The sequence below is a fragment of the Mesoplodon bidens genome, assembly GCF_964165515.1.
Source record: "Mesoplodon bidens genome assembly, chromosome: 2".
NCBI classification, from domain to species: domain Eukaryota; kingdom Metazoa; phylum Chordata; class Mammalia; order Artiodactyla; family Ziphiidae; genus Mesoplodon; species Mesoplodon bidens.
Window position 1 is genome coordinate 142,113,197 of NC_138177.1, and position 26,399 is coordinate 142,139,595.

The window sequence follows — 26,399 nt, forward strand, 5'->3', positions numbered from 1 at the left end:
CAAAAGAGAACACGCTTCCTTTTCACATTACAGCAGTATTCTAACAATAAATTGTTAGAGCAGTAATGTTCTAACAATAAATTCTGTGCTCACTCAATGGAGACGTTTCAAGTGCAAAATGTACAGAGCAACAATTCTACCTTATTCCATAATTAGCACACAAGATTCAACTGGTAAAAATACATACACACCAGTTATTAATCTTCATTTGGCTGGAAGAACAGTCATATAGAACTCCCTAAATCCATGGGTATAACCCTTTATTGCAGCAGGACTATCAGAATCGAGCAGTAGTGGTTTACTCCTTAGAAAAATGAAGAGGGTTTTTAAACAAAGGATTTCCCAGGAGAGAGAAGCAAGTATACAGGAAAGATAAAAGAGCATTTCCTACCATCACCCAAAGAGCCAGGAGCCAATACAAACTTACTATCACCTGAACTTACTACTGGAAAGTTCTTTGTGGGGATTAGGCAACGAGGTTAAACAATCAAAAACAAAAAAACCTAAAACCTAAGAGGAGCCACCTGTAAGCATGAATTGCATTTTATTTCTGCTTCAACAGTAAATACACCTGAGTTATTTTCTAAGTCTTACCTCCTGATCAAATGTCCTTAAAATTGAAATCTCATATTATCTTTAGTTGTGATCTAGTTCCACTTGGAAATTACATGTTTAGCTTTAAAACCACGGTTTTAAAGCTCAAACCTTATAGCACTGGTGCTCAGGCACCTCACAATTAGTTTCATTAGTCACAGAACAGTGGCTACTGGCTACAGAGGCCCCAATTTTCATGTTGATGAAGCAAGAGAGGCTTTTCACCCACCCAGAAGTTAAGATTTGATGGCTTTGCCTTCTAAGGCATCAAACATGCCTTCTAAGGCCTTCTCCACACACTGGAGAAACTCGTGGGCATTGCGGCCTTGGTAGGCAGAGACGTTGCAGCCTATCCAGTTGTCATGAACAGCATACGCAATGCCAAAACCATCAGGGACCACGGGGGCAAAGCCGCCGATGTTCACTGCTGGGCTGCTCAATGTGCTCGTGGACAGGATGTTGTGGTTTATCTGCCTATACGCAGGGTCCAGGTATAGCTCAGGCAGGTCAATCCCTTTGGCTGCTCCCAGGTACCGCAGAGCAAACAAGTGTCGATCAAAGCCCTGGCCTGTCAGAGACAAAATGGAAAACCAGAGTCTAAGAATCTCAGAACTGAAAGGGACCTCACTTGGTAAAACCTCTGACCCATGGTAGGAGCACCTTCACAGCATCCTTGAGAGTGGAAGAAGGGTTTATCTCTGCATGCACACCTCCGGCTTGCTAACCTCTGGCTCAGTTCATTCCTTTTTAAAAAGCCGTGAACAGCTGAGCTAAAAATCAGCCTAAAATGCACATGATTTTTAAAATTTTGAAATTGAATCAGTTTAGTCAAACAGTCAAGAAAAGTACGTGGAGAGCACACTATGGACTCAAAAACTAAGGTAAAAGCCAAAGTCCAAATCAAGTGTAAAAGACAAGATTGAGTCAGTGGAACAAAATGGAAGGGGTATTTGACCAGGGTTCTAATCTCCGCTTTCCTGATAATTTGCTGCGTGACCCTGAGCCAGTGGTCTCAGTTTCATACTTATAAAATAGAGAAGGATGAGACTAGAACGTCTTGGAGGTCCCTTTCAGTTCCAGGACTTTGGCTACATGAAAGGACTGGACTGTGTGATCCTCCAGGTCCTTTCTAGGTCTCCAATTTTACTATGAAGAGGCAAAGAAGGATGACACTTAGGTTGGGAAGAGCTTCTGAGATGGCCTATTTACAGGCAGCCAATACACTTCAACTGAAGTGAAGTAAGAGGGGCCGTGGGCTTAGAAATCCTTCGTTGTCAAAAGTGAGTCTGATGACCAATAAATAACAGGAAGAGAGTATGTAACACAGCTGAAAGTGACCTTAAATGAGGACGAAGTTAGATGCATTTCCCTATCCTTGCTTAGGAGGAGAGAATATTCTGAACCCTAATGGCTAGTCTGGCTGTTTGGACTGCTAAGGTAGGAAAAAATAATAATCAGTTGGCAGGTGGATTAAACCTAGTGAAGAGGTGGAAATCAGATGTGGGGTAGAATAGTGCTGAGGCTTACCCCAGTGCTGAGGGCAACAAGACCTAAGGGCATGCTCCCCAAACCCTGTCTCACCCATTGCTGCTTCTTTGGTCAGCTGGTTGTGGTACGTGGAGCACTTGGCCATCATCTGCTGAAGCTCTCCAGCGCTGTGCTTGGAGGGCTCCCTGACAAAGGCCTCAGAGCACCTCTTTGTGAAGATGGAGGCCGGGCGGATGGTCTCGGTGCGGCCGTGCTTGAATGCTGCAGTGCTACAGGACTCATAGGTGGCCACTGTCTGCCCGTACTGTTGCAGGAGGGCCATCTGGAAGGCCAGCTGAGCCACCGAGTCAGGGCTCAGCTTCTGCTTCTTCAGGAATTCTTTGCCTCCTCTCTGAAAATGGATGTAGTCAATGGTGAGGGTTTTCACGGTGGCATCAAATTTTTCCTTAGCAGCGCTAATGCCAGTCTTTAAAGCATCGTTCAGCTTGAAGTTGAGTTTTCGTACGGCGACAGAGGAGTCAGTGTTAGCTGGCTGGCTCCGTGGAGTGATAGCAGGGGCCTGAGTGCTGTCTTTAAACACTTCATTAAAAAACCTGAGCACTGCAACACCATCGCCCCAAGCATGCTCAAAGTGGACAGCAGCAGTGCCATCCTTGGCTATAATGAGGTTAAAGGATTTATCAAACCAGCGGTTTGTGCCGTCACCGTGCAGCATGTTGTGGGACAAGTGGACAAGGTCCTTAATGGGGAAGTCATCTAGGCAGAGACAGAATACAGCAGAGTCCACTTTCCTCAGGGTCTCCTCGTTGCCACCACTCACCAGCTTCTGTCTGAGCTCTGCCCAGATGTCCCGGTTCTCACTGGTCAGATATGACAGCGGAAACTCGGGGGCCAGGCTATTGTCTGAGAGAATGTACTTCAGATGAGCCTGGATTTCTGAGGCACTCACAATGTTCCCATCTTGATCCAGGACATCAAAGACATAGAAATGTCCTTTTCTTAGGACCAGGAGGTGTCTGGCCTTGTCATCAGTGAAGAGTTCATCTCGACTGGGTTTGGGTAAACGAGTGGAATTGAAAAGCCGAAAATACTGGGACATATCCAGGGGATATGCATTGACCAAGTAGGCGCCATACCAGGACAGAGAGGAAGGCACAAAGCGTATGAGTCTCTTGAAGGTATCAGTGTCACTTTTGGCAGGGTTCAAGTGGAACACTTCTGGTTCCAGAAGATCAGCCCGAAGTGTCTTCAGAAACCGGACGGCAGAGACAGTCATGTTGGTTGCTCGGGTGAGCTGGTCGTTGTACTCGGACTTTGGGTCAGGGTTGAATGACACAAATGGATTAAAGTTCAGGACAATGGGGTCTCGAGCAGTTAAGTACATATCAAACCAGGGACCTAAAAAATAAAAATTTAAAAAGAACAATAAAGAGTTAATGCAGTTCCTAAAGATAAAATTTGAGAAAGAAAAAAGGAAAATCAAGCATATTCAGAAGTGACATTAACCTCCAGAGGATGGAATTTTCTGAGTATTTTTTTGCTCTGCAATAATTCATAAATGGTAAATGGGATCATATAATATGTGGTCTTTTGCATCTGACTTCTATCACTTACAATAATGTTTTGGAGGTTCATCCATGCTATAGCATTATCAGTCTTCATTTCTTTTTATTGCTAAATAATGTTCCAATAATGTACCACATTTTGTTTATCCATTCATTTGTAGATGGACATTTGGGTTGTTTCCACTTACTGGTTATTTTGAATAATGCTGGTACGTACAAATTTTCATGTGGACGTATGTTCTCAGTTCTCTTGGGGGATATAGCTAGGAGTGGAATTGCTAGGTCATATGGTAAGTCTATGTTTAACCCCCCTTTTTTTTGACTGAAATTGTTTGATTTTTTTATTAATTTTTTCTTTTTTTATTGAAGTACAGTTGATTTACAATGTTGTGTTAGTTTCAGGTGTACAGCAAAGTGATTCAGTTATACATATACATATACCTAGCCTTTTTCAGATTCTTTTCTATTATAGATTATTACAAGATACTGAATATAGTTCCCTGTGCTATACAGTAGGTCCTTGTTGTTTATCTATTTTAGATATATTAGTGTGTCTCTGTTAATTCCAAACTCCTAATTTATCCCTCCCCCACACCAACCTTTCCCCCTTTGGCAACCTTAAGTTTGTTTTCTATGTCTGTGAGTCTGTTTCAAACATGTTTTGGAAATAAGTTCATCTGTATCATATTTTAGATTCCACACGTAAGTAATATATGATGGTTGTCTTTGTCTCACTTACTTCAGTTTATATGATAACCTCTAGGTCCATCCATGTTGCTGCAAATGGCATTATTTCATTTTTTAATGGCTGAGTAATATTCCATTGTATATATATACCACAGCTTCTTTATCCATTCATCTGTCTATGGACATTTAGGTTGCTTCCATGTCTTGGCTACTGTAAATAGTGCGGCTATGAACATTGGGGAGCATGTATCTTTTCGAATTAGAGTTTTCTCCGGATACATGCCCAGGAGTGGGATTTCTGGATCATTTGGTAACTCTATTTTTAGTTTTTTAAGGAACCTCCATACTGTTCTCCATATTGCACCTGTTTACATTCCCACCAACAGTCCCTATTCTCCACACTATCTCCAGCATTTATTATTTGTCGAATTTTTGATGATGACCATTTTGACTGGTGTGAGGTAATACCTCATTGTAGTTTTGATTTGTATTTTTCTAATAATTAGCAATGTTGAGCATCTTTTCATGTCTGTTGGCCATCTGTATATCTTCTTTGGAGAAATGTCTATTTAGGTCTTCTGCCCATTTTTTTTTTAAGATATACAATTTATTTATTTATTTATTTATAAATTTATTTTTGGCTGCATTGGGTCTTCGCTGCTGCGCGCAGGCTTTCTCTAGTTGCGTCGAGCAGGGCTACTCTTCGTTGCGGTGTGCGGGCTTCTCATTGCGGTGGCTTCTCTTGTTGCAGAGCACGGGCTCTAGGCACGTGGGCTTCAGTACTTGTGGCACACGGGCCCAGCTGCTCCACGGCATGTAGGATCTTCCCAGACCAGGGATCGAACCCGTGTCCCCTGCATTGGCAGGCAGATTCTTAACCACTGTGCCACCAGGGAAGTCCCATTCTGACCATTTTTCGATTGGGTTGTTTTTTGATATTGAACTGTATGAACTCTTTGTAAATTTTGGAGACTAATCCCTTGTTGGTCACATCATTTGCAAAAATTTTCTCCCATTCCGCAGGTTATCTTCTCATTTTGTTTATGGTTTCCTTTGCTGTGCAAAAGCTTTTAAGTTTAATTAGGTCCCAATCATTTATTTTTGCTTTTATTTCCATTACTCTAGGAGACAGATCTAAAAAAATATTGCTGTGGTTTATGTCAAAGAATGTTCTTCCTATGTTTTCCTCTAGGAATTTTATAGTATCTGGTCTTACATTTAAGTCTTTAATCCATTTTGAGCTTATTTTTGTATAAGGTGTTAGAATGTTCTAATTTCATTCTTTTACATGTAGCTGTCCAGTTTTCCCAGCACCAGTTATTAAAGAGACTGTCTTTTCTCCATTGTATATTCTTGCCTACTCTGTTGTAGATTAATTGACCGTAGGTGTGTGGATTTATTTCTGGGCTCTCTAATCTGTTCCACTGATCCATATGTCTGTTTTTGTGCCAATACCATGCGGTTTACATTACTGTAAGTCTGGGAAGGTTATGCCTCTAGCAGTGTTCTTTTTCCTCAGGATTACTTTGGCAATTCTGGGTCTTTTGTGGTTCCATGTAAATTTTAGGATTATTTGTTCTAGTTCTGTGAAATTATGTCATGGGTAATCTGATACAGATCATGTTAAATCTGTAGATTGCTTTGGGTAGTATGGCCATTTTAACTATATTAATTCTTCTAATCCAAGAGCATGGTACTTCTTTTCATTTCTTTGAATCACCTTCAATTTCCTTTATCAATGTTTTTATAGTTCTCAGCATATAAGTCTTTCATCTCTTCGGTCAGGTTTATTCCTAGGTATTTCACTTTTTTTGGACACAATTTTAAAAGGGATTGTTTTTTTACTTTGTCTTCCTGATACTTCATTGTTAGTGTAAAGAAATGCAACTGATTTCTCTATGTTAATCTTGTATCCTTCTACCTTACTGAATTCGTTTATCAGTTCTAATAGTTTCTGTGTTCGGGAGTCTTCAGGGTTTTCTATATAGAGTATCATATGATCTACATATAATGACAATTTTACCTCTTCCCTTCCAATTTAGATACCTTTTATTTCTTTTTCTTGTCTGATTGCTGTGGCTAGGACTTCCAATACTATGTTGAATAGAAGTGGTGAGAGTGGGCACCCTTGTCTTGTTCCAGAATTAGTGGGAAGGCTTTTAGCGTTTCACTGTTGAGTATTAAATTGGCTGTGGGTTTGCCATAAATAGCTTTTATTATATTGCAATATGTTCCCTCTATACCCACTTTGGTTAAGAGTTTTTATCATGAATGAATGTTGCATTTTATCAAATGTTTTTTTCTGCATCTACTGAGATGATCATATGGTCTTTGTCTTTTCTTTTGTTGATGTGGTGTATCACATGATTGACTTGCATATCGGAACCACCCTTGTGACCCTGGGATGCATCCAACTTGATGATGGTGTATGATCTTTTTTATGCGTTGTTGGCTTTGGTTTGCTCATATTTTGTTGGAGCCATTCTGGTGGGTAACCATCATTGTGGTTTTGATTTACATTTCCCTAATGTGTATTAATTGCTTTTTCCTCCTCATTCTGTTTCCTTTTTTGACACTTACAGAAATAAAAAACAATAATACCTCACTGGCATTCATGATGAAATAGAGTAATTGTTAATTCCCACCCCATCAGCTTAGGTTTCTCGTGCTTCATCTCCTTTCAGGGACAACATTCACACCTGACTGTCTCCCTAAAATGGCAAAAAGTCTTCACCATCATTCTGTGTACTATGTACATTACTGCACTCCCTCTTTTAGGAAATGCTTGAAAAGCAATTAGAAATAACTATCAATGCGAGTGAACCACTCCAACTAGCCCTCTGTATTCCTGTGGATGTTTTGCTTGTAAAAATTCCAGAGGCAGTATCTTATCAGAAAATGTGTTTTCAAGGGAAGTTCCTGGTGGGATTAGGAACTTCCTAATCAAATATAGTCTATCTTTGATTCAAGGAAATAGTTTTTACATATAAAGTATTGGGAAAGGATTAATGGACATGAATTTATCTATTATTCATTTGTTGGTCCCTTCATTCCATTTCATTCCTTGCAAATCAGTACTGTGCCAGGCCCTGGCCCAGGGGATATAGAGAGGAATAGGGCATGGACTTTAATTCAGAAGAACTCTGATGAAGGAGACAAATAGAATTAAAACATAATGCAATGCATTAAAATGGGGGCAAGACATATTTGACAAAAGAAGACATGAATTTATGCCTCTGATCCGTTCAGTAAAAGAATTTTAAAGAGACGGAAACCAATAAGGCAAAGAGAATGAGAGAGGAGAAAAGAGCAAATATTAGAAATTGGAAAGCTCTCTAGCCAATTCAAGGAAGCCAACCCTAACCTGGCAGCAGAGAAAGCCAAGAAACAGTACGATTTACACAGCAGAACCCCCAGAGGGCTCAGGAAGTAGCAGCCTAGATATATCTGGTTGAAGGGCTGTTTAATTAGACCCCCACCCCACACCCCAGATTCCCTCCCCACTCCAATAGGAGACTTAAGTTTTACTCACTGGAGAAAGTAAAATTGGGGGACATAAGTTACATATGAGAGCTCAAGCCTTCTTCCCTTATGCCACTCCTACAACAGCAGCAAACAGGAAAACACCTTTTGGCAGTTTACTGGAAAAGCCTTCCCCGGGAGTCTAACCCAAAGACACCAACATTAGGGGCACCCCGAGGAAATGGTTTAGCTGATCACATTACAGTGAAGCTGTGACTGACAAGCACACCCTCATCTACAGAGCTTCCCACAACTTTTAAATATCTCATTCAGATCTAAGACAACAGAGAAGGATTATGAAACATCTGAAGAAAGAAAAGAGGGTAAAACAAACTAGCAAAAAGCAAATTCGAGACAGACTATGAAGGAAGATGAGAATTAAAAAAAAAAAAATCCCAGGTAAATTATTAAGCACGTAGAAAGCAAAACAAAGTATAATTATTAACTTCAGAGAAAACAAAGTTCATATGGGAAAGGAAAAACAATTCCAATGTGCTACACAATTCAGCTGACAATAGTGTTTACATGATTATAATAGTGTAAACACTAGGTATTGAGCAAACGAAAATTACAAATAACTATACTGTGACAATGAGGGGATGGAAATGTGGTGAGGATATAAGAGACTGCTAAATCCTAATCTTTTACAGTGAGACATCAATAGATAATGCCTAAAACTACAAAAGATGCATTAATATGAGTAAGTAATTTAGAGAATGGGGGAAAATGAGAAGTGAGAAATTAGGGCAAGGTCAGGAAATTTCTGTTTCTCCTAACAAGCCTGAGAAAACTATTTGATTCTTTAAACTATATGTATGTATAACCTTATTAAAAATATAAACTGAGTTAAAAGAAGTGCTGTGGGAACAGAGGTGGAAGCAACCAACTCTGAATGGGAAGAAGGGCTGAAAGGTTTCATAGAAAAATCATCCTACCCGATCTTTTTTTTTTTTTTCCCAATTGAGATGTAATTGACATATAACATTATATTAGTTTCAAGTGTACAACATAATGATTTGATATTTGTATATACTGTAAAATGCTCAGCACAATAAGTCTAGCTGACATCCATTACCATACATACTTACAAAATTGTTTTTCTTATGAGAAGCTTTAAAATCTATACTCACAGCAACTTTCAAATATACAATACAGAATTAGTAACTATAGTCACCAGGTTATATACATTACATCCCCAGGACTTACTTATTTTATAACTGGAAGTTTGTACCTTTTGATCCCCATCTCCCATTTTGCCTAGCCCCTGTCCTGAGCCTCTGATAACCACCCTAACTGGGTCTTAAAGGAAGAATTTGCCAGGTAAAAAATGGTGGGGCAAACAACATGGATAAAGGCACAGAAGAATGAAAGACTAACGAGTTGAGGGAAGGAGTTGTTCAGTTTTGCTGAAGCATGGGTGTGTCAGGGAGGATGGTAAGAGATGAGGCTGGAGCAGGCAGTTGGGCCAGACCGTGAAGGACCTAGAATGATACACACAGGACACAGGACTAAATCCTGCATCCTTTACAGACAGAACCAGTGATGAGGTTCTATCTTGATCCCACCTACAGAGCAGGCAAGCTACTGCTCTTGAGCATGGACTCCAGGCAGCTCCTCAGTGGAGGATGAACTCACTCAACCTTAATGTTTACCTCAGGAAGAGAGGATGAGATAACACTTCAGTGCTGGTCTCACCAAAAATATCTGTGAGATTAAAACAGGAGAGAAGATGACTTGCTTTCCATTACGGAGGGCTCTGGAAATATCAAGCCCACAGCCCTGCCTACCCACCTGAAATGTAGCTCGTATGTTTATTCTGCTTGTCCTGAGCGACCAGCTGCTTGTGCAGTTCTTTTCCAATCCCATTTTCAAAACTCTTACACAATTGTTCCGTTTTCCTTAAATGTTCAAGAAAAGATAGAATCAAACCATGGCAAGGAATAGATGATTTTTATTTATTTATTTATTATTATTTTTTAACATCTTCATTGGAGTATAATTACTTTACAATGGTGTGTTAGTTTCTGCTTTTATAACAAAGTGAATCAGCTATACATATACATATATCCCCATATCTTCTCCCTCTTGCATCTCCCTCCCACCCTCCCTAACCCACCCATCTAGGTGGTCACAAAGCACTGAGCTGATCTCCCTGTGCTATGCGGCTGGGGAATAGATGATTTTTATTCATGGCCAAGAACTCATCACAGAACTTTGGGTCCCCAATAGCATATCCCTAGAACCAGGGACTGAGATCAGAAAGTACCTCTGGTCAGAAGAACAGGAATCAATCTAAACAGATAAATCTAGGATATCTTAAAATGATTGATTAGGAAGGTGAATCCACATCTCATAAGATAATGTGTAATCTAGGAGGCATGGAGAAAATGATATAAGCTTTGGAGCCAAGAAGAGCTAAGTTTGAATTCTAGCTCTGTTACTTTCAAACTGTATAACCGTGGACAAGTTACTTGATCTCTCTCAGTCTCAGTTTCTCTATATGTAAAATAGAGATAATATACCACCTTCCATGATTTTAAAAATATTTATAGAGCTAAGGATTTAGGATAGTTTGAAACATAATACTTAGTAACAGGTAGCTATTACATCATTACCATGTCAATAGAAGCTTCAAGTGACTAATGTGGAATATTTAAAAGCAGAGGACTACATTATGAATGGTTCATCTTTTTTTTCCAGCACTGTCCATTGAAGGACTCCATGATTCTAATGAGAAGGCCAGTTATTTGCACAACAAATTCCCATTGTGGAAAAAGAGTACTATACCAGGATACAAGAGCTTGATGGAATACGCTTTTTAACAATATCCAATATTATTTTCCAATTCCATACTGAATTAGTTTCCTAGGGCTGCCATAACAAAGTACCACAGACTGGATGGCTTAAGACAACAGAAACTTATTCTCTCACAGTTCTGGAGGCTAGAAGTACAGAATCAAGGTGCTGACAAGACCATATTCTCTCTGAAGACTCCAGTGGAGAATCTGTTCCAGGACTTTCTCTTAGCTTCTGGTGTTACCAGGTACCCTTGGCATTCCTTGGCTTGTTAATCCACTCTAATCTGCCTCGTCCTCACATGGCTGTCTCTGTGTCTCTCCTCTTCTTCTAAGTATACCAATCATATTGGATTAAGGACTCAGCTCTCTCCAGTATGACCTCATCTTAATTAATTACATCTGCAACTACCCTATTTCCAAATAAGGTCACATAATGAGGTTCTCAAAAGGGAATGAATTTGGAGGGCACACTATCCAACCCAGTACATATGCTCACCAAGCAAACTTCTGGTCTGCCACATGCTCTCCTTAATGAACCTCCCTACCAAGAGCACATGCCCCCTGTAAATGGTACCAGCTAGCCGACCAGGTAACACCCACCAAGATAGCACAAATTTGGCATTCTGGCTTATAAACCATTGCCAGTTGAGTCTAGTTAAAGAGACTCTCACCTCAGGGCTTGGTCAGCCCTTCATGAGTGAAAATCTATTTCCTGAATTCGCAAATGTAAAGACTAGGTCCTAGGTGCCTGGTGACCCAATCAAATCACAGACACTCCCTGAAACTTGGTTCACCAGCACTTGCCAGCCTCCCCTGAGCCACCCATCCATGGCCATTCAGGGTTCTCAGCTTTTACCTGAACTGGCCATCATCCAAGAGAGGCTTCTGCGCACTGAGGTATCTCCTCATGGTGTCTTCAAGTTTGGGAATAGGCAGCCTGGGAAGAAAGTAATGTCAAGTGTAAGGGTGACAATCTGTGGAAGAGGTTAACTAGCTTCCCAACCCAAACTAACCAATAATTACTGGATAATTAACTTCTTTCCAAAAAAACAAACAACAAAAGGAAGCCACTTACAAATGAGAATAGATGAATTTAAGTATAATTGGTAGCTCTTTTTTTTAAGTAAAATAATAACTTTTTAATGTATTAATGATGAATTTCATAAGCTGAATTAGTAAACATACTAACAGATTCAAAATGGGGAAGCAGAAGCTGCCCAAAAATTCCTGTTTCCTGTCACAGTTATAATACCTGTGTTAACCCTATACTGGCACTGATTTTATTTCTATCCTTAGTTTGAACGACTGTCTTTTTCTCTCCCAAGATGAAAAAAAACTTCTATTTTTAAATTTTCTAGTGTATTTTATGACAGAGAATCATACAAAAGGGAAACACAGGTCTGTCCAATGGGCCAGCCAACCATGGGATCGACCATCAAGCCATGCCCAGCTCACCAGGAGTCCTGTGAGGAAGAACCAAATCTTCCTCCGTGCTTACCTACTCATCATTCTCTACCAGTGGATTCCCAATGACAGCTATGGCAATGAAGTTACAGGTCCACAGTGAAATGAAAACACCAGGGGTATGTCGTGAGGCATACTTTTTTTTTTCATGTTAATAATTTTATTGAAAGATATATCCCCTAATACCAAAACTTAATCCAAGTTTGTTAGGTTACCTCTGCCAACTCAAAATTAACACTGATACACTCAAAATATCTAAATATAGCAGCCATTTAGGAAAACTGAAAAGTTATCCATAAAACACAGTTTAAGACCTTACTAATAAGATACACTGTAGTTCTTCAGTTTATTTTTCAATGCATGTTTATCCAAAATACAATGTCAAAAAATAAATCTGAATTTACAGCCATCATGGACTTAGGCTGCACTGAGTAACCATTCACAACACTGTAACACTGTAGGTCCCCTTACATGGACTTATGCAGAAAATCCCTAAAACTAGCTCAGCTATCTCATAAGTACAAAGTTACCTACTTACCTTTCTCAAGACTTTGTTTTGATACAGTAGGGACATTAAGGAAATTTTACCTTCTTTTTAAACAATTCTAAATTAGAGGCAATGGCAGTTTTGTAAAAGCAGTCCTTATCCAAAAGATTCTGGAGTGTTAACTCTAGCTTGGACTTACTTTAGTGGGGTAAAGTCAGTTTTCAGAGTGATGATTTATTTTGGAGTTATTAGTACAACAAACTGAATTTTCTCAATGGAACTAAATTACAGCAGTATTGGGGGCTTCCCTGGTGGCGCAGTGGTTGAGAGTCCGCCTGCCGATGCAGGGGACACGGGTTCGTGCCCCGGTCCGGGAGGATCCCGCGTGCCGCGGAGCGGCTGGGCCTGTGAGCCGTGGCCGCTGAGCCTGTGCGTCCGGAGCCTGTGCTCCGCCACGGGAGAGGCCACAAAAAAAAAAAAAAATTACAGCAGTATAGATTCTACAAAAAAATTTTTATCATGGATACAAAGTCACCTGTTTTCTATAAAAATTATCAAAGATCACTTAATGAATATGCTAAACTTACCAAGTCTATATTTTTGCCTTCTATAAAATACCCTCATTGTAAATGTCAAATAACAACATAGTCCATATCACTGGATTATCTGATACTTGCAGAAGATGGCCATAGTTGTGAAGTTACTGGTTCACAAGGAAATAAAACAAACATGGATAGTACAGTGAGCTTTTCACAAAGCTAAATTTGCTTACATGAAAAGTCTGTTCTTAATTCTGAGATTGTCCCACCTCCCCCTTTTTGGGTGAGAGTCATTAAAGGTCTTTTTTTTTTTTAAGAAATAATGTTGATAACAGTATTTTCCCCTATAATTTTACTGATCTGTGAAATCTAAAAGTATAAGAACTACTGATGGTGAAAAGACAAGGACTTTTGGAATCGGACCTAGGCTTAAGTCCCAGCTCTGTCACTTAATCTGTCTGATATGGTTATAGGTGGCAAATTACTCCATGTCCCTCAGACTCCATTTCCTGCCTCACAGGAAGCTGGAGAGAAGAACTGCCTCACAGAGAGATCTGAAATCCTGTCAAGTTCCAGCCCCACCCAGCACAAGTCTATCACCAGCACAGCTGGTATATGGAGAGGTTAGGTTCACAGTCTTTGGACTCTCACAGATAACTCAGAGTTTGCATCCAGGATTCTGTCACTTACTATCTAGGTGATTTTGGGCAAATTCTTACCTCTCCAGCCCTTCTTCCTCCATGTGTTAAATATTAGCTCACTGGACCATTATGAGGATTAAATGAAATAAATATATAAAGAACTTAATAAGGTACCTGACATATAGTAGGCACTAAACATATAGCACATATGGAATGTGTATTTGTAGAACCCAGATACCTATTGATATCTATAGACAGGTCCTTCCATCTCCTTTTCATTTCCCTCCTGGCTTTCTGCTTCCCTCCTCTTTTGACACCTCCCACCTTAGGCACAAACCCTGTCCCCAGCCATTCCCTTCCACCCACTCGGCAACATCCAGTTTAATAACATAGCTATTATTCTTCACAAGCCACCTCCACTCTATCTTGCAGAACCCCCATTCCATTCTGAATAAACTACCCTACATTCTATAACTTCTTCTCCAGAACTTCTTCTACCTCCTCACCTTTCTCAAAATCTGACTATTCTGTAAATACCACTTGTCTTCAGATTTCTCCTCAAAGAAAGCCACTCCCCAACTTCTAGGAAGGACCAACACCCCCCTAACCTCCACAATCTGCCATCAACATCAAACACGTTTCTTTTCTCTCAAATCTAATTGTACCACCTTCTCCCCATCCTCATCTGTTATCCACTCCAAGGAATGCTGGGTTAGTAAACCAGCTCTCTGGTGGGTAGGGGGTGAAGCCCTGATTTGTAGCATTTACCAATTTCTGTAAATCTCCCACCATGGCCAAGTTCAAGATACCAACATGATGTCACCGAATGTGGAGCTGGGAAGAAATGCACAGAGTTGGCTCGCATGATTAGGGTGATGTATAGAGAGGGGAGCTCACCACTCATTAGGATTCTTCCTCTGAATCCCCTTTTCTCACCTCCACTGGCACATGGGCTGGCACAGAATAGGTACTCAATGTGTGTTAAATGAATTAGTTGATTACCTTCCTTTACCCCCCTACGCACCCCAGGACCCTATATTCTTCTCTATCATTTTTAGTGGCATTTATGTATTTATGTCTCTTTTCCCCATCAGACTGCAGACCATGAGATCCTTTAAGGATGCAGACGATGGAGTTAGAGATTCTCTTCTCCCATCCTGTTGGTTTTGACATCTTCTTCTGATTCTCTTTTCCTCCATTACGTCCTCTTGCCCTAAAAGTGCCAGTTTTCTCAAGACTGGCTCCTCTGTCCTCTTCTGACTGGATACTCCATCGGTGATCCCCCCTGCTTTGACAGAATCAACTCTGACACTTACACAGGCTCTTCCAAGCAGGCAACGAGGAAGAAAACTGAAGGTATGCAAAGGAGCATAATCCTGTCAACTGTGGATTTGTTCTTTGTTTAGGGACAGTGTGCTATGCTGGAAAAGCCTAAGCTTTGAAGCCAAACAAACCCGAGTTCAAATTTTAAACAAGTCACTTTTCAGAAAGTAGACTGATGGTTACCAAGGGTGTTGGGGGGATGGGGAATGACTGCAATGACGGGGAGAGGTGATGAATTAGATAGTGGTGATAGCTGCACAACGCTGTGATTATATAACCCTCCCCCATGGAACTGTACACTTTAAAAGCAGGAATTTTGGGCTTCCCTGGTGGTGCAGTGGTTGAGAGTCTGCCTGCCAGTGCGGGGGACATGGGTTCGAGCCCTGGTCTGGGAGGATCCCGCATGCCGCGGAGCGGCTGGCCCCGTGAGCCACAATTACTGAGCCTGCGCGTCTGGAGCCTGTGCTCCGCAACAGGAGAGGCCGCGATAGTGAGAGGCCCGCGCACCGCGGTGAGGAGTGGACCCCACTTGCCGCAACTAGAGAAAGCCCTCGCGCAGAAACAAAGACCCAACACAGCCATAAATAAATAAATAAAATTAAAAAAAATAATAAAAAATAAATAAATAAAAGCAGGAATTTTACCAGTGCACAGGCACTAGACCCAGGACCCCCAGGGCCCTGCAGCCAGAGACCACAGGACCCAGATGTACCCACCAGTGAGTAGGCACCAGCCCTCAAATCCCTGACCTGCCCACCAGTAAGCCTGCTCTAGCCTCAGGACCAGCCTACCCACTTAGCTGGTGGACACCAGCCCCAGGGCAACAACAGCCCCTCAGCTGGAGGACCCAGCTCAGACTCCAGCAGGCCAGCAGCACCTGCCCTGGGACTAGTTGGGCCCTGGCCTCATCCACCAGCAGGCCAACACAAACTTCGGGACACCCTTGACCCCGCAGCCAGCTGTGTCAGGAGCCAGCCCCATCCACCAGCTGTCCAACACCAGATCTGGAACCTCTGGGCCCCCTGGGCCCTGCAGCCAGGCCCCAGGAATTGATTCTGCCCACCAGTGAGCCAGAACTAGCCCTGGGACTCCCGGAGCTCTGCAGCCAACCACCTTGTGACCCGGCCCAGCCAACCGGCAGCCGGCAGCCTCTGCACACAGCAGGGCCTGGCAACCAACCAGACCAGGGGACAACCAAGCCTATCAGACTGCCCATGGTAGTTAGCCTACCACAGGAGAAGGACCCACGCAGTCCACGTTAGGGGAACCCCTAGAGCATACAACTCTGGTGACAAAAGAGGAGTGCAATACTGGGATGCATAGGACATCTCTTACAAAAGGCCACTTCTCCAAGACTGGGAAACATAACCAACCTACCAGATATACAGAGATAAAAACAGCAAGATAGGCAAAATGAAGTGATGAAGGAACATGTTCCAAATGAAGGAACAACATAAAACCCCAGAAGAAGAATTAAGTGAAGTGGAGACAGGCAATCTACCTGAGAAAGAGTTCAGGGTAATGACTGTAAAGACGATCATAGAACTCAGGAGAAGAATGGATACACAGAGCAAGAAGTTAGAAGTTTTTAACAAAGACTTAGAAAATATGAAGAACAATCAAACAGAGATGAAGAATACACTAACTGAAATGAAAAATACACTAGAAGGAATCAACAGTAGACTAAATGATACAGAGGAACAGATCAAATGAGCTAGAAGACAGGGTAGTGGAAATCACTCATGCTGAACAAAAAAAAGAAAACAGAATGAAAAGAAATGAGGATGGTTTAAGGGACCTCTGGGACAATATCAACTGTACTAATATTCACATTATAGGGGTCCCAGAAGGAGAAGAGAGAAAGGAGCAGAGAACATATTTGAAAACATAATAGCTGAAAATGTCCCTGACATGTGAAAGAAAACAGACATCCAAGTCCAGGAAGCACAGAGAATCCCATATGGGATGAACCCAAAGAGGAACACATCAAGGCACATTTCAATTAAATGGTAAAAATTAAGCATAAAGAGAAAATATTAAAAGCAGCAAGGGAAAAGCAACAAGTTACTTACAAGGGAACTCCCATGAGGTTATCAGCTGACTTTTCAGCAGACTCTGCAGGCCAGAAAGGAGTGGCATGATATATTTAAAGTGATATAAAAGAAAAACCTACAACCAAGAATACTCTACCCAGCAAGGCTCTCATTCAGATTTGATGGAGAGATCAAAAGTTTTTCAAACAAGCAAACCTAAAAGAGTTCAGCACCACCAAACCAGCTTTGCAAGAAATGTTAAAGGGACTTCTCTAAGCAGAAAAGAAAAGGTCATAACTAGAAACATGAAGATTAGAAAAGGAAAAAGCTCACCAGTAAAGGCAAATATACAAAAAAGTTAGATCATCAACCACATACAAAGCTAGTAGGAAGGTTAAAAGAAAAAAAGTGGTAAACTCATCTATAGCCACAATAAGCAGTTAAGGGATACACAAAACAATTAGCTCTAAAATATGATGTCAAAAACCATCATCATAGGGCTTCCCTGGTGGCGCAGTGGTTGAGAGTCCGCCTGCCGATGCAGGGGACACGGGTTCGTGCCCCAGTCTGGGAAGATCCCACATGCCGCAGAGTGGCTAGGCCCGTGAGCCATGGCTGCTGAGCCTGCGCATCCGGAGCCTGTGCTCTGCAAGGGGAGAGGCCACAACAGTGAGAGGCCCGCCTACCGCAAAAAAAAAAAAAAAAAAAAAAAAAAAAAAAAAACCATCATCATGATATGGAAGGACAGTATAAATGCAGGGTTGTTAAAATGCATTTGAAATTAAGAAACCAGCAACTAAAAACAATCATGTATATACACAGATGGCTATATTTAAATCTCACGGTAACCACAAACCAAAAATCTATAATTGATAACACGCAGAAAAAAGAGAAAGGAACCCAAAGGTAAGACTAAAGACTGTCACCAAATCACAAGAGAAGAGGACAAAGGACTAATAAAGGAACAAAAAAGAACTACAAAAACAATCTCAAAACAATGAACAAAATGGCAATAAGAATATACGTATCAGGACTTCCCTGGTGGCTCAGTGGTTAGGAATCTGCCTGCCAATGCAGGGGACACGGGTTTGAGCCCTGGTCCGGGAAGATCCCACATGCCATGGAACAACTAAGCCCATGCGCCACAACTACTGAGCCTGCACTCTAGAGTCCGCGAGCCACAACTACTGAGCTGGCACGCCACAACTACTGAAGCCCGTGTGCCTAGAGGCCGTGCTCCACAAGAGAAGCCACCGCAATGAGAAGCCCACGAACCACAACAAAGAGTAGCCCTCACTTGACACAACTAGAGAAAGCCCGTGCACAGCAACGAAGACCCAACACAGCCAAAAATAAATAAATAAATAAATAAATATTTTAAAAAAGAATATACGTATCAATAATTACTTTAAGTGTAAATGGACTAAATGCTCCATTCAAAGACACAGAGTGGCTGAATGGATACAAAAACAAGACCCATATATAAGCTGCCTACAAGAGATTCATTTCAGATCTAAAGACACACACTGATTTGAGGGGATGGAAAAAGATACCGTATACTAATGGAAATCAAAAGAAAGCTGGGGTAGCAATACTTATATTAGACAAAATAGACTTTAAGACAAAGATGGTTACAAGAGACAAAGAAGGACACTACATAATGATCAAAGGATCAATCCAAGAAGGTATAATAATTTTAAATATATATGCACCCAACATAGGAGCACCTAAATACATAAAGCAAATATTAACAGACCTAAATGGAGAAATTGACAGTAACACAGTAATAGTAGGGGAGTTTAACACCCCACTTACATCAATGTACAGATCATCAAGACAAAAAATCAATAAGGAAACACTGGCCTTAAAATACACGTTAGACCAGAGAACCTAACAGATACATAAAAAACATTCTACCCCAAAACAGTAGAATACACTGTTCCAAGTACACATGGAACACTGTTCAGGACAGGTCACAAAACAAGCCTCAAAACAAGCCAGGCCATGAAACAAGCCTCAGAAAATTTAAGAAAACTGAAATCATATCAAGCATCTTTTCCAGCCACAATGCTGTGAGACTAGAAATCAACTACAAGAAATAAACTGAAAAAAACACAAACATGTGGAGGCTAAACAATATGTTACTAAACAACCAATGGATCACTGAAGAAATCAAAAAGGAAACAAAACATACCTGGAGACAAATGGAAAAAAACCCACAATGACTCAAACTTCATGGGATGCAGCAAAAGCAGTTCTAAGAGGGAAGTTTATAATGCTATAAGCTTACCTAAGGAAACAAGAAAAATCTCAAATAACCAATGTAAACTTACACCTAAAGGAACTAGTGAAAGAAGAACAAAACACTAAGTTAGTAGAAGGAAAGAAATCATAAGGAACAGAACAGAAGTAAATGAAATAGACTAAAAAAAATAGAAAAGATCAATGAAAATAAGAGCTGGTTCTTTGAAAAGATAAACAAAATTGATAAACTTTAAGCTAGACTCATCAAATAAAAAAGAGAGAGGGCCCAAGTTAATAAAATCAGAAATGAAAAAGGAGAAGTTATAACTGATGCCACAGAAATACAAAGGACCGTAAGAGATTACTGTGAACGACTATATTCCAATAAAATGGACAACCCAGAAGGAATGGACAAATTCCTAGAAATGTACAATCTCCCAAGACTGAACCAGGAAGAAACAGAAAATATGAATAGACCAATTAACAGTAATGAAATTTAATCAGTAATTTAAAAACTCCCAACAAACAAAAGTCCTGGACCAGATGGCTTCACAGGTGAAATCTACAAAACACGTAGAGAACAGTTAACACCCATCCATCTCAAACTATGCCAAAAAAACTGCAGAGGATGTAATGCTTCCAAACTTATTATAAGAGGCCAGCATCATCGTGATACAAAAAACAAAGATACCACACCAAAAAGAAAATTACAGGCCAATATCACCAATGAACATAGATGCAAAGATCCTCAATAAAATATTAGCAAACCAAATCCAACAATACAATAAAAAGATCATGCAGCCTGATCAAGTGGCATTTATCACAGGGACGCAAGGATGGTTCAATATCCACAAATCAATGTAATACATCACAATAGCCAATTGAAGAATAAAAGCCTTACGATCATCTCAATAAATGCAGAAAAAGCTTTTGACAAAATTCAACATCTATTTATGACAATACTCTCCACAAAGTAAGTACAGAGGAAACACACATCAGCATAATAAAGGTCACATATGATAACTCCAGAGCTAACACATACTCAATGATGAAAAGCTGATAGCATTTCCTCTAAGATTAGGAACCAGACAAGGAATTCCGCTCTTGCCCCTTTAATCAGCATGCTATTGGAAATCCTAGCCACAACAATCAGACAAGAAAAAGAAATAAAAGGAATCCAAATTGAAAAGGAAGAAGCAAAACTGTCAGAGTTTGCAGATGACATGATACTATGTCATAGAAAACCCTAAAGACACTATTAAAAAACTACTAGAGCTCATCAATGAATTCAGTAAAGTTACAGGACACAAAATTGATATGCAGAAATCTGTTGCATTCTACATGCTAACAATGAACTATCAGGAGGAGAAACTAAGGAAATAAGCCCATTTACAATCGCATCAAAATGAATACCTAGGAATAAATCTAACTAAAGAGGTAGAAGACCTATAAGACACTGAAGAAAGAAATCGAAGATGACACAAACAGATGGAAAGATATACCTTGTTAATGGATTGGAAGAATTAATATTATTAAAATGACCATACTACCCAAAGCAGTCTACAGATTCAATGCAATCCCTATCAAAATACCAATGTCATTTTTCACAGAACTAGAACAAATAATTTTAAAATTTGTATGGAAACACAAAAGACCCCCAAATAGCCAAAACAATCTTGAGAAAGAAGAAAAGAGCTGGAGATATCACATTCTCTGACTTCAAACCATACTACAAAGCTAGCATAATCAAAACACTACGGTACTGGCACAAAAACAGATGCATAGATCAATGGAACATAAGAGAGAGACCAGAAATAAAACCACACACTTAATGGTCAATTAATCTATGACCAAGGAGGCAAGAATATACAATAGAGAAAAAACAGTCTCTTCATTAAGTGGTGCTGAGAAAATGGAACAGCTATGGGTAAAAGAGTGAAATTAGGGCTCCCCTGGTGGCGCAGTGGTTGAGAATCCGCCTGCCGATGCAGGGCACACGGGTTCGTGCCCCGGTCTGGGAAGATCCCACATGCCGCAGAGCGGCTGGGCCCGTGAGCCATGGCTGCTGAGCCTGCATGTCCAGAGCCTGTGCTCCGCAACAGGAGAGGCCACAACAGTGAGAGGCCCATGTACCACAAAAAAAAAAAAAAAAAAAAAAGAGTGAAATTAGAATATTTTATCAAACCATACACAAAAATAAACTCAAAATGGATTAAAGAGCTAAATGTAAGACTGGAAACCACAAAACTCCTAAAAGAAAACATCAGCAGAACATTCTTTGACATGAATCACAGCAATATTTTTTTTGATCTGTCTCCTAAAGGCAAAGGAAACAAAAGCAAAAACAAAACAAAACAAAACAAAAACAAATGGGACCTAATCAATTTAAAAGATTTTGCACAGCAAAGGAAATCATCAAAAAAAAATAATAATAACCTACTGAACAGGAGAAAATATTTGCAAATGATATGACTAATAAGAGCCTAATGTCCAAAATATATAAACAGCTCATACAATTCAACATCAAATAGGGCTTCCCTGGTGGCGCAGTGGTTGAGAGTCCGCCTGCCGATGCAGGGGACACGGGTTCGTGCCCCGGTCCGGGAAGATCCCACATGCCGCAGAGCGGCTAGGCCCGTGAGCCATGGCCGCTGAGCCTGCGCGTCCGGAGCCTGTGCTCCGCAACGGGAGAGGCCACAACAGTGAGAGGCCCGCGTACAGCAAAAAAAAAAAAGAATCAAATAAACAACCTGATTTAAAAAATGGGCAGAGGGACTTCCCTGGCAGTCCAGTGGTTAAGACTCCATGCTTCGGGACTTCCCTGGCGGTGCAGTGGTTAAGAATCCACCTGCCAATACAGGGGACATGGGTTCGAGCCCTGGTCCGGGAAGATCCCACAAGCTGCAGAGCAACTAAGCCCGTGCGACACAACTACTGAGCCTGAGCTCTAGAGCCCGCGAGCCACAACTACTGAGGCCACGTGCCACAACTACTGAAGCCCGTATGCCTAGAACCTGTGCTCCGCAACAAGAGAAGCCACTGCAATGAGAAGCCCGTGCACCACAACGAAGAGTAGCCCCCGCTCGCCACAACTAGAGAAAGCCCGCATGCAGCAACGAAGACCCAACACAGCCAAAAATAAATTAATTAAAAAAAAATCAAATCTGACTCCTATCTCATGACTGTAACCACCATGAGATGCTGCTTGCCACTTATCCATTATATCATAACTGTTTATCTGTTAAATCTCCCCCACTATACAGTAAGCTCCTCACCATGACTGACTGGTCTCCAAGCCCTATTAATAAATGTTTATCAAATTAATAATGTGAATGTGTAGGTCAGGTTGTTCCACCCTTTCTCTCCTTCAGACTTGCAGTTTTATATTGAGATTAACGGCTCAGTGTGTATAAATAGAACCCTAAAAAAAACACCTAACTGAACTGTACACCTAAAAATAGTTAAAATGGTAAATTTTATGTTTTGTATATTTGACTACACTGAAAAAGAGCAAAGAAAAAAACATAACACCTAAAAACCAAGCAAATGATAGTGCAAAGCTTCCTAGAGGAAAGCAAGTCCAAAACCACTTGAGTAAAAGGCAGTGATATAATAGGAAAAGGAAGAGGTAAGGAGGAAGGGAGATCCAATTGGACCACTTAATACTAAGGGACTAGTCCTTCCTATGCCAACTAATAAGGACAGTTCCCTATTTTGGCATCTTATCTCACTCTAGCCTCACAATAGCCCTATGAATTGTGTGTTCTGTTCCTACCTTACAGGTAAGAACTAGGGCTCAAAGAGGTTGACTGAATTGCCTGAAGCTATACAGAAAGAGTATGAGATCCGGAATCTGAAACTTAAGTTCTACCAGACTTCAAAGCCAGGGCTTTTCACCAAGTGTGACATCAAAACGAGTGTGAGGGCTTCCCTGGTGGCGCAGTGGTTGAGAGTCCGCCTGCCGATGCAGGGGACACGAGTTCGTGCCCCGGTCCGGGAAGATCCCACATGCCGCGGAGCGGCTGGGTCCGTGAGCCATGGCCGCTGAGCCTGCGCGTCCGGAGCCTGTGCTCCGCAATAGGAGAGGCCACAACAGTGAGAGGCCCGCGTACCGCAAAAAAAAAAAAAAAAAAAGAGTGTGAAAGACAATTCATTTTACCTCTCCAGAATCTCAGATAAAAGGAATCTCATCTTATCTAACTTCCAACTTACAGGTGAGGTGGTGGAGGCCTCGGGAGGGAGTCATCATTTAAAGTTATACACAGGTGATGAGCGCTACTGTTTGTAGCTCCAAGATATCTGTGCTGTGGATTGGAGGAAATGATCTTGATATTCCTTGATATCTTAATATTCTTCCCAGCTTTCCAATTCTAAAATGGAGAAAACCCCTCTGATCTTACACCTGGGTGGGGCCCGGGACTGTCTGAAAGTTAAAAGCCATCTGCTGCTGGGCTTGGCAAGGGAAGACAGGCTGTGTCATTCCTCACCTTTCCCCCACATACTGGCTCAGCTCATAGTCAGGAAGTCAAGGCTTATCTCACAGGCACAGAGAGTTTTTCTTTCTCTTCCCCATCCTCCTGCCAAATTTAAACAGTGGGATTGGGGCTAGATAATCTCATTTTAACTTGTTTTAGATGTTTGCACACTGTAATTTGACAAGAATCCCTCAGATGATACTCCTGAGAGGATGGGGGTGGGCAGTGATGACAATGGGTTAAGGGGTTCCCGGCTGTAGAGAAAAACAGCAACCTAGTGGTTGGGGTTAATGCCTGTGACAATCTTTGTTCTGTTCATGGGGTAGGGCCTCCAGCCCCTGGACTGGGAGGGAGATCCCTAATGGCAGCTTGGGGAGAAAGGAAGTAAAAAGGCTCTCTGAAACAAACTTGGAACTTGGCACCAGGAACTAACTGGTGAGTAGGTAGAGAAGTTAAAGTTTGGTTTTCGGGGGTGAAGGAATTTAGGGACATTTCTAATATTGGAGGAGACCTGGCAGCTTAGAGTAAGGCTGGGAGTTCAAAGACTGAGCAAACTGGAAGCTGAATTAAAGAAAATACCGGATGAGGGAAGGAGAAGGAAGATGTATGGGAGCTGTGTATCACAGGGGAAGTAGATTCTGGGAGAAGTGTTTTAGAAGGGGGCGGGGGCGTAGCTATGGTGAGGAGGCACAGAATTTGGGTGGGCTCTGTATTTAATGTGAATAAGATAAAATTTGGGGAGGGGTACTGAGGGTGCTGCCTAGAATTCTGTGAGGGTGGGCTGAAGTTGCAGGGAGTAATGTGGGTTAGGGAGGAGGGTGGGGGGAGTGTTGAGGAAGGTTTGGTAGGGGTGAAAGGTTTCCAGGTGAAGACTGGATTTAGAATGCTGAGGACTTGGAGGGTAAGATGAATACTTGAATCTGCTTGGGGGAGGATAGCGTGCTAAAATACAAGAGGAATGGAGGCATGGGGAGTGGGGCTGAGGGTTATGAGTAACAGGTGTGAAAAAGGTGCCGTGCTGGGAGAAATTGAGGGAGAGTACCTATTATGTTTCAGGAACTGACCGATCCATATTCTGTGCAGGAATGCGGGGAGACAATCTAGTTGGAGGGCTAAGGGTAGTGTTGGCGATATGCAGGTTGGACGTTTTTCAGGGAGAAATGTGAGGGACAATTAGATATTTGATTGGAAGTCGGTTTTTTGTAGGAGTTGGAGAAGAGTTCAAGAGAGAAAATCTGAGAGAACAATGGCTGGGGGGAGCGGGGGATTCTGGAAGAGAATTTGGGCATTCTGATGTTCCAGTGCCCTGAGATCCTGAAAGTCACAGGATTTTCAGATTGGAGGATGCGGCAGCGTCCCAGGTAAAACTTTAGAGGCGGAAGAGGGTTCAGCAGAATAGGCGTGAGTGATTGGAGAGAGGCTGGGGCCGAACCCCAGCTCGTGTGGACGGCGGGGACCGGGAGGCCGGGCTCACCTGGGCAGACTGTCCTGGTAGTGCATAGTGGGCACGATGCTCAGCTGCAGGTACTGGCCCGGGTCGAAGCCTGTGCTCAGGAGCCGACTGGGGGCTCCCGGGCCAAAGGCAAGGCCCCGGGGCCAGGCGCGCAGCAGCAGGCCGGCCACCATCGTCCCGGGAGGCGGCAGCATCGAGAACGCGGAGAACGCGGAGCCCTGGTTACAGAGACCAGGCCGCCGCCCTCAATGCCCTAGGACGCAGCGTCAGGGATTCGCGTTCAGTTTGTGCTGGTCCGCGGAACAACTTCCGGCCTTTTGGCCCCGCCCACGGAAGGCCCCGCCCATAGGCCCACCGAGGCTCAGAGGGTCCAGCCCACTGCGGGTCTGGGACAGCAGTCGCTTCCCGGCGCTGTTGGTCTCTCTTGTGCTCTCTAGGCGGCAGGAAACCGAGCTCCGAAGCCACACCCTTCTCCTGTTTTGGAACAAGATGGAAACTGAACTGGAGAAAAAGAAGCCGAAAAAAACTTTTGGAATCTGATAAATTTGGTCCAGACTCTGTCCCTGGGAGATCGTGGGAAAAAATTTAAACCTCTGTATCCTCATCTGAGAAGTAGAGGTATGATCATTCAACCCAGCCCCCACGTTCCTAGATGTGAAATGAAACAACTTGGTGTGTACGGTGCCTGGCGCTGTAAGCAGTAAATGGTGGCTGCTGTCGTTACTAGTCACCCGTCACGTTTGCCCAGCAGAAGGTTTTTAACACACCGTGATTAGCCCCGCCGAGCTGCCCTTCGAGCTCACTTGAGCCGGTATTAGAGAAAATGTGTGCAGGAGTTCCCTGGCGGCCCAGTGGTTAGGACCTCCGCGCTTTCACTGTCGTGGGCCGGGTTCAGTCGCTGGTGGGGGAACTAAAATCCCGCAAGATATTCATCGCGGCAAAAAAATAAATAAATAATAATAATAGAGAAAATGTGTGCAGAAGCCGGAAACCACGGAGTCTCCCATCCAGCCACCACTTCTGTGCAGAAAACCCTTTTTAGAGCAGGATCCCTTCTGCTAGAACATCCTTTCTCAGCTTGAACAT

The 26,399-nt window shown here is 42.1% G+C and overlaps 1 protein-coding gene across 2 annotated transcripts; it reads right to left on the reverse strand.

The window, feature by feature from the left end:
- Positions 1-25,541, reverse strand: CPT2 (carnitine palmitoyltransferase 2). Of its 2 annotated transcripts, XM_081223116.1 has the most exons (5): positions 25,335-25,541; positions 11,511-11,591; positions 9,648-9,754; positions 2,176-3,480; positions 6-1,162 (listed from the first exon to the last, which is right to left on the reverse strand). In XM_081223116.1, exons 1-5 carry the CDS (start codon positions 25,505-25,507, stop codon positions 831-833), a joined length of 1,998 nt encoding a protein of 665 aa, XP_081079242.1. In that variant the 5' UTR covers positions 25,508-25,541; the 3' UTR covers positions 6-830. The 2 variants fall into 2 exon arrangements, with proteins under 2 accessions (XP_081079241.1, XP_081079242.1); XM_081223115.1 differs by lacking the exons at positions 11,511-11,591; positions 25,335-25,541 and adding an exon at positions 9,509-9,560 and having other exon boundaries at positions 1-1,162; positions 9,648-9,702.
- Between the last annotated feature and the right edge of the window lie 858 nt (positions 25,542-26,399).